At 40.0% G+C, this 8,254-nt stretch overlaps 1 protein-coding gene across 1 annotated transcript; it reads right to left on the bottom strand.

Annotated features, from left to right (window-relative positions):
- Window positions 1-604: 604 nt before the first annotated feature.
- On the bottom strand, window positions 605-4,817 carry LOC108982926 (chaperone protein ClpB1). Its single transcript, XM_018954413.2, has 7 exons — window positions 4,569-4,817; window positions 2,894-4,079; window positions 2,609-2,790; window positions 1,885-2,507; window positions 1,498-1,777; window positions 1,205-1,402; window positions 605-1,085 (listed from the first exon to the last, which is right to left on the bottom strand). The coding sequence occupies exons 2-7, from the start codon at window positions 4,044-4,046 to the stop codon at window positions 789-791; spliced, it is 2,733 nt and encodes a 910-aa protein (XP_018809958.2). The 5' UTR covers window positions 4,047-4,079; window positions 4,569-4,817; the 3' UTR covers window positions 605-788.
- Between the last annotated feature and the right edge of the window lie 3,437 nt (window positions 4,818-8,254).

The raw sequence follows: 8,254 nt of genomic DNA, 5'->3' as shown, positions 1-8,254 counted from the left end.
CCCGTGGAGTGCAATAGAATAAAATAAACAGGAGGCATATTCAGAAGGTAATAGGAGACTTGTCTTCACATGTGCTATGGCGTGATTTCCTTTTTTATATGAAACTCTATTCATTCTCTCTCGTTGTAATCTTCCATTGAATGGAATGCTTGCTTTGTGTTAAATTAGTTTTTGCTGGGTCATTTGACTTTTTGTTTTAAGTGCGATTTGTCGATCTTATGGATGACACCAAATTGTTAATGCAATTTTCTGGGGTGGCTGAAACAGAACATATCCTGTTTTAGTAGCTAGGACATGAATTATTTTTTAATAAATTGTAAAGATTCAAACTCCATTATAAAAGAGTTAATCTACATACAAATTACAAATAAAAATTATTCAAAATAAATCTCACACTCAAGACTGCAAAATTACAAATAAAATTTCTCATTGTAAAACTCTATTTTACAAGCATATGCCATTTTACAAGAAATATATGGTTAGAGCCAGACAGCTTATTGATAGGATAGCAGGTGTCACATTCCCTCCAAAAAGTGTCCCCTTTTTGCAACATTACAACCAAAACCATCCACTAAATCCAAGAATTTCAGAACAATCCAATCCATGAAAGAGACGAGAGAGAAAAGGGATGAAACTCCCCATTATATTTCATCATTCATTCAACCATACTTCAAACATTCAAGAGAAAAAAAAAAAAAAAGAAAGACGCCAAAAGAAAGATACATTCCGCAACCAAAAACGCAAGTAACTTCAGCCGTGAATAATCTCCGGAGTCTGGACAAACAACTTTAGTCGTCCATCTCTTCATCATCATTTATTTCCTCAATCTTCATCTTCTTAACTGCCTGAGCAGCATCATTTCTTGGCCCATTGGGGATCTGAATCAACACATCTGACTTAAGACCAGTCACTGCATTAACAAGCCCTCCATTCTTCTCCACTCTATACACCAACTCACTCCCGTTTGGCCCTGCATCTATATAAACAGTTGAGTTTTCATCAATCTCTTCCCTTATAAGCATTCTTGACAGCTCTGTCACCACTTTCTTCTCTAGCCACCTCCTGATAGGCCTAGCACCATATACCTGTAAAGAAAGAAAGGATAAGGACAGAGTCTTGAGTATGTATTTTCATACAAGCTAAAGTGACCCAGATTCAAAACTTGAGTATTTTAGGATATATATACATATATAATGATACTAACCGGATCATAACTCTCTGCCAATACATAGTCTAATGCTGCATCAGTGACAGCAAGGGCAATTCCCCTCTCAGCAAGGCGGACTGCAACATCCTTCATTTGCAACCTTGCAACCTTCCTTAGTTGCTCATGGTTGAGAGGATCAAACACCACAAGCTCATCAAGCCGATTGAGCAACTCGGGCCTGAAGTGCTTTTTCACCTGTCAAGTATCAAGCAAGGCATTATCACTTCCAATTTTGATAAAAGACAAAACATGTATGGCTCTGTTTAATGCTCGAAACATGATCAAAATACCTCCTGCATTACTCGATCACGAGCAGCTTGCATGGAGACCTTGCCCATTAGTCCAGAAAGGAGGTATTCCGCTCCAAGATTTGAAGTCATGATAATCACGGTGTTCCTGAAATCAACAGTGCGGCCTTGTCCATCGGTTAGCCTTCCATCGTCTAAAACCTGAAGCAGGGTGTTAAATACAGAGACGTGTGCCTTTTCCACTTCATCAAAGAGTACTACACTGTAAGGCCTGCGCCTCACAGCCTCAGTTAGCTGTCCCCCTTCCTCATGTCCAACATAACTGAGAATTGCAACAGAATTGAGTAAGAACCGCCTATCACATCACAATACATACATACACACACATGTATATGAATAGATCAATTATGCAGTTTACAAAGAACTTACCCTGGTGGAGCGCCAATTAAGCGTGAGACTGAGTGTTGTTCCATATACTCGGACATATCAATCCTCACCAGTAAGTTTTCATCATCAAAGAGTTGCTCAGCAAGAGCCTTTGCAAGCTCAGTCTTACCAACACCAGTAGGACCAAGGAATAGGAAGGAGCCCGTGGGCTGTTGAGGCCTTCCTAGTCCAGCCCTTGACCTCAGTACTGCCTCAGCAACTGCATTAACTGCTTGATCTTGTCCGACCACTCTCTTGTGCAACCGCTCAGCTAGCCCAACTAACCTCTCTTTATCATTCTGGCCTAGCCTTGTGACAGGGATGCCTGTCCAGCGGCTCACAACCTCAGCAATATGCTCTGGTCCAACAGTCTCTGTTAACATTAAGTTCTCATCAGAGGCTCCTTCAAGCTGTGCTATGGCAGCTTCCACTTCCTGGATTGCCCCATATCTCAAATCAGCAGCTCTAGCCAAATCATATCTTCTTTCAGCCTCCTGTAAAGCAAACAAAAGCTCTTCACGCTTTTGCTTCAGTCTCCGAATCTCATCAATCCTTTCTTTCTCCTTCTTATACTTCATCATCAAAGGTTGAAGCTTGTCCCTCAAGTCATCAAGCTCTTTTCTTACCTGTAGATACATTAGATTCCAAATGCAACAAAATTCAGAACAACATTCATATTAAGTAGTTCCCAATCACTCTTTGGAGATATTGAACACATAAAACTTACTTCAACAAGACGGGCTTTACTAGCTTTGTCCTTCTCCTTTTCCAGAGCATGAAGTTCAATTTCCAGCTGCATCCTTCTCCTTTCAAGCTTATCAATTTCTTCAGGCTGACTATCGAGTTGGACTCTCACATTTGCGCATGCCTCATCAACCAAATCAATCGCCTTATCAGGGAGATGACGCCCTAAACAAGAAGATAGACAAAGATTTCAATATACAAGAAGAAATTCACATAGCACTGTTGAAATAACCTCTCCAAACCACAATAAGCAGAGCAAAGTTCATACCTGTAATATATCGGCTGGATAGCTGGGCTGCCACAACAAGAGCCCTGTCCAGAATCCGAACACCATGATGACCTTCATATCTCTCTTTCAATCCTCGAAGAATGCTGATTGTGTCGGGAACACTAGGCTCGGCCACATACACCTGTTGTAATCTTCTCTCAAATGCGGCATCCTTCTCCACATATTTCCTGTACTCCTCGAGCGTGGTTGCTCCGATGCACCTAAGCTGCCCTCTAGCAAGCATGGGTTTGAAGAGATTGGCAGCATCCATGGATCCTTCAGTTCGACCAGCACCAAGGACAAGGTGAATTTCATCAATAAACAGTATAACTTTTCCCTCAGCCTCCTCAACCTCTTTCAATACAGCCTTCAATCGCTCCTCAAACTCTCCTCTGTACTTTGCACCGGCAACCAAAGCACCCATATCCAATGCAACGAGCCTCACATCAGCAAGATTACTCGGGACGTCACCTCTGACAATCCTTTGTGCCAAACCTTCCACCACTGCCGTCTTTCCAACTCCAGGCTCTCCAATGAGAACAGGATTGTTCTTGGTTCTCCTTGACAGAATTCTAATCACTCTCCGTATCTCCTCGTCTCGGCCAATGACGGGGTCAAGCTTCCCCGCCTGCTCAACAAGGTCACGCCCGTAAGTCTTCAGAGCCTGGAACGTTGTATCTGCTGAAGCACTCTCCACCTTTTTCCCTTCCTTCCCACGGAGATTTTCTACATCCGACTTCACTCTCGATGGAGAAACACCAGCTTCTTTCAACAGGCCGGAGATTTGAGAATCTTCCAAGAGACCAAGAATTAGAGCATCAACAGCTAAATGAGTATCCCCACGAGCTTTCTGGGCAGCTTGTGCCCGACGAATGGCTTTGATAAGGCTTGTGCTCGCTGGAATCTCATCTGGGGGAGGGGACTGAGATGGGATTTTCTTCAATGCCTGGTTCAACACCCTCTCCACCGACTTCACAGCATCTTCACCGCCACCAGCACTGGCAATAGCTTGGCTGAAAATGCCACCAGGATCAGAGATCAATGCAAGCGCAAGATGGAGAGGAGTGAACTGTGGGTGGCCGGCACTCATCGCCAACTCATGTGCGGCGGCGATAGCCTCGTTAGTCTTGTGGGTGAACTTGTCAGGATTCATCTTTGCTTCTTAATTAGTACCTTGAAACAATCGCTGTTGTAAAAAGAAGATTATCAAACTTACTTCTGAACCGGAAGATCAGAGCCACAAAGAGCAGAATTCTTATGAAAGCTAAAAAAAAAAACAAACGAATCATCGTAACACAAATAAAAAAGACATGCATATTTGAAACATTTTCGGAACATGGGCTTCTGACTACCAACATTGTCGTCTAAACAAAAAAGGTTGACACTTGTGAGCAAAAACGCAGAGAAAATGACTAGCGTGTACGAGCAAGAATTTTGTACTTTCAAATCTTCAAGAACAAGAATGAAAGTTTACTCGATATCGCCACCAGTTAAACAACAAAATTATAAAACAAATAAAATAGAGAAATCAACCAAAAGCTCCGAAACAAGAAGCAAAACATTCCCATAAAACCAAAAGAAGCGTATAGAAAAAAGCCTTACACAACGTACAGAGAAGAAGTAACACGAAGTCATAGACATAGTATATATTAGAAAGAGATCTTTCCTTACTTACCGTTTCAGAGAGAAGATACTGGCGGGACTGTTACGAAAACTTGTTTGACAGCGGGTATTTACAAGTCGCTCGCTCAAGATTTCCGCTATGATTTTGATTGGAAGGAAAGAAAATCTTGCCTTTTCTTCTACAAAAGTGTTTGATGCGTGCGTAGAAAAGAGAGAAGATCTCAGAGTAGTGAGGAGCAGAGAGGGGAAGGTGCTTCCTTTTGTGGAGAAAAGAGAGATCTGGAAGGGGATGGAAGCCTGCGAAAGAAGACACTAGAAACTACCAGATTTTTCATGATTTTTGCTACGTGGAAACTTCTGGATTTTTCATGATTTTTTTTTCTTTTTTCTTCCACCGTTAATATAATAATTATCATTAGGTAATTTTGGTGCTAAAAACTATTTATGTAATCATTAAATATTAGAACATTCACAATAAATCATGTAAAATACATTAGGGTGATGCTACAGCCCCCGCTGGGGGCTCCCGCTTGGAGCTCCCGTTGGGGGTGTAGTGTTATTTTACATGTGTTTTATTTAAGTAATTTTTTATATAGATTTTTTATTATATTAAAATGTTTTAAAAGAGTAGTGATAGACCTACAACACATTTTACAACACATTGTACAACAATGTGTTAAATGAGGGGCATTATTGTAAAATCATCTTATAACCAAAGACAGCGGAAATGGAGAAGACTGTAAAGAAGAAGAGAAGGAAGGAGAATAAGGAAGAGCAGAGCAGATAGATATGCACAATTAAAGGCAGGCGGTTGAACCGACTATATGCATGGATGCGATGCAAAATGATAAAACAGATAATATGAAAATATACATATTCATAAACTTTAACAAAGATTACAAAGTTTATGGCACAAGGTAGAGCAAGATTTGCTCTTGGAAAATAAGGGAAAATAGGCAGAGAGTAATAGATAGCTTACAATATGGTTTTCGCTAAAATGTCTCTCCCTAGAAATGAAATGAGGTTCTCCTTTTATAGATGAAGGAGTTCCTGTTTACATGGGATCCATGACTCACAGCTGTCATTTACTATTGAAGCACGGGAAAGTAAAAGCAAAGTAAATCCGTGAGTGAACAGTTGTTGTACTGTTTAACCACGGGTGTCATCATTGTGTCTGGCGGCTGGTGCTGCTTTCGGCACAAAACGACAAAGCTTAAAGAAGACTGGTGGATCCGGTCTTCTTTGAATCCAAGTAGTAGTTGACAGAAGTGGTATCTTCTGCCGAAAATAGGTAGCAATTATTCTTCATCTGTGTCTATCCCGACAAATCCGGAATTACCGAAGAAATTGCTGTATGAAGCCTCTGATGCTGTGTCTGAGTCATTTTCAGACTTGCTTTGAGACTTTGATAATTCTTCTTTTAAAATGTTGATTAAATCCTTTTTATTAAGTCTGTCGAAGAGTGAATCTGTTTTCTTCTTGGACTTGGAGGATTTGCTGGAGGAACTGTCCTTGTCCTTTTCCTTCCCCCCTTGGTTTTTGGTGGAGGAGCAGGGGCCTGAAGTAAAAGTGGATATTCAGGTCCTTTGGTTGGGGCAGTCATGATCTGTGGAAATTCCGTAATATTCTGCAAATTTGGAGCAGACTGGGGAAAATCTCTGATCAGGAAATCAACAATTTTTTGAACATACGCGAATTTATCCCACCATTTTGTGAAATAAACTCGTGTCATAACATCACCATTTCTTTCATAATTCCATTTTAAAATCCACGGGAAGTGGTATTTTTTACAGAAAAGTAAAGTATGGTGAAATTTTCTGGAGTGTTGATCCAGGGTTGGACCAACGACTTTTGAAAATTGTTGATAAGCTTTGAAGAGCTCATCAGGAAGTATTTCAGGAGCATATCCATATTGGTTCCACCATTGGATGAACCAAAGTGGGAGATGTCCTTTGAATTTTTTGTCAAAACATAAGAACCAGGAATGGTCCATTGCAGGAGTTTGGAAGAACATGAAGCGCTTCCAAGCATCGATATAGTCAAAATAAGAGAAAGCAGTGTCTATTAAGTCGAGTTTCTTGGTAGAATATGGGGAAGATCCCCATTCTGCCTGAGTGATGACTTTGTGAATATAGGCACTGTGGTAAATTAATTTGTTGGGATCAAACTTGTCAGGAATGGGTTTGATAACCAACGAATTTGTTTGAATTAAAATACTGGAATAAAACTGGAGATTTTTTGAGAAATCTTCAGGGATCCAGTGAAAAAGAGGAGGAAAATATGAAGAAGAAATTTTGAAGGGATCTGTAAATATCGTGCTGTTGGGCTCGATATGAAACAGATAAGAAACAAAATTCTTTTTCAAGAACTCAGCTTTTCCTTTTGGGAGGAAAAATTGAGGAGTAATAGGAATGAGTTTTGACTCAATTGCTTTCGCATATAGATCAAAAGAAGTAATTACCGCAGACGAAAAGGTCTGTGGTTGAATTGGTTTGCCAAGTGGTTGGAACCTGTTGGCAATATCAAGTGCTGTTGAGGCAGCACTAGTAGAAGCAGATCCAGCCTCATTCTTGATGAGGTTTATACTGGGCATTGGTGGTGGTGGATTCACCTTTTTCTCTCTCTCTCGGGGTTTCTTTTTGCTGGCCATGGTGAGGTTTCTGCAAAAATTCACGGATGAGAAAGTCAGGGATAAAATTTTTTGTGCCTTTGATATATTCAATATCAAAATCAAAAACACTTAAAATACATTGCCATCGTGCAAAAATATGTTTTGATGCAATGTTTTTAACATCTTTTTCTAAAACAGATTTTGCAGACATGCAATCAATTCTGACCAAAAACTTTTGATTTAAAAGGTCAGATTGAAATTTGGAAATACATAGTACTATAGCCAAAATTTCTTTTTTAATAGTACTATAATTTTCTTGTGCAGGATTCCAGGTTCCAGAATGGAAGCGAACAATTTGTTCGGATGAACCTGGTGAAACGCATTGTTTCAGAATGCCACCATAACCAATGTCTGAGGCATCAGTTTGCACAATTTTGAAAGAATCAGAAGTAGGGATACCAAGGCACGGAAGAGTTTTGACATGTGCCTTAATTTTCCTTACTAAATTTGTATGGATTTCTGTCCAAGGAGGAGGATTGGAAAGGAGTCGTTTAAACAAAGGACGACATTGTTTCCTCATGTCCTTGTAGAAATCAGCAACATAATTGAGAGATCCTAAGAACCTCTGCAATTGATTTTTATCAAGAATGACATCAGGGAATTTATCAGCAAATTCGATAGCTCTTTGGATTGGCCTGATTTTGCCTTCAGAGATGTCGTAACCAAGGAATCTGATCTTGGTTTGAAACAATTTTATTTTTGTTGCCGAGACAACAAGACCATTGAATCTAATGATGTCAAGAAACGTTTGCAAATGTTTCCAATGTTCATCAATAGATTTGGAAAAAACAAGAACATCGTCAATGTAGACAATGGTGAAAGTAGAGAACGAATTGAAAATATCGTTCATAATATTTTGGAATTCGGAAGGAGCGTTTTTTAAACCAAAAGGCATGACGTTCCATTCGAAATGACCAAAAGGGGTAACAAAAGCAGTCTTATACCTATCTGATTCGGCTATTTGGATTTGCCAAAAACCGGACTTAAGGTCAAATTTGGAAAAGACTACAGCATCACTCAACCTATGAATTAAGTCTTGCTTATTGGGAATAGGGTACCTAATCCAC

The sequence above is a fragment of the Juglans regia genome, chromosome 2 (assembly GCF_001411555.2).
Source record: "Juglans regia cultivar Chandler chromosome 2, Walnut 2.0, whole genome shotgun sequence".
Classification (NCBI taxonomy): domain Eukaryota; kingdom Viridiplantae; phylum Streptophyta; class Magnoliopsida; order Fagales; family Juglandaceae; genus Juglans; species Juglans regia.
Note: the sequence above shows the minus strand (reverse complement) of the source record. Positions and strands in the feature narration are given on the sequence as shown.

Excerpts from the sequence above, each read along its gene's own strand:
- LOC108982926 (XM_018954413.2), bottom strand. The coding sequence starts at position 4,046 with ATGAATCCTGACAAGTTCACCCACAAGACTAACGAGGCTATCGCCGCC. Across the intron at positions 2,791-2,893 it reads ATCCAGCCGATATATTACAG|GGCGTCATCTCCCTGATAAG; the intron begins GTATGAACTTTG and ends CTTCTTGTTTAG. Across the intron at positions 1,086-1,204 it reads TGGCAGAGAGTTATGATCCG|GTATATGGTGCTAGGCCTAT; the intron begins GTTAGTATCATT and ends CTTTCTTTACAG.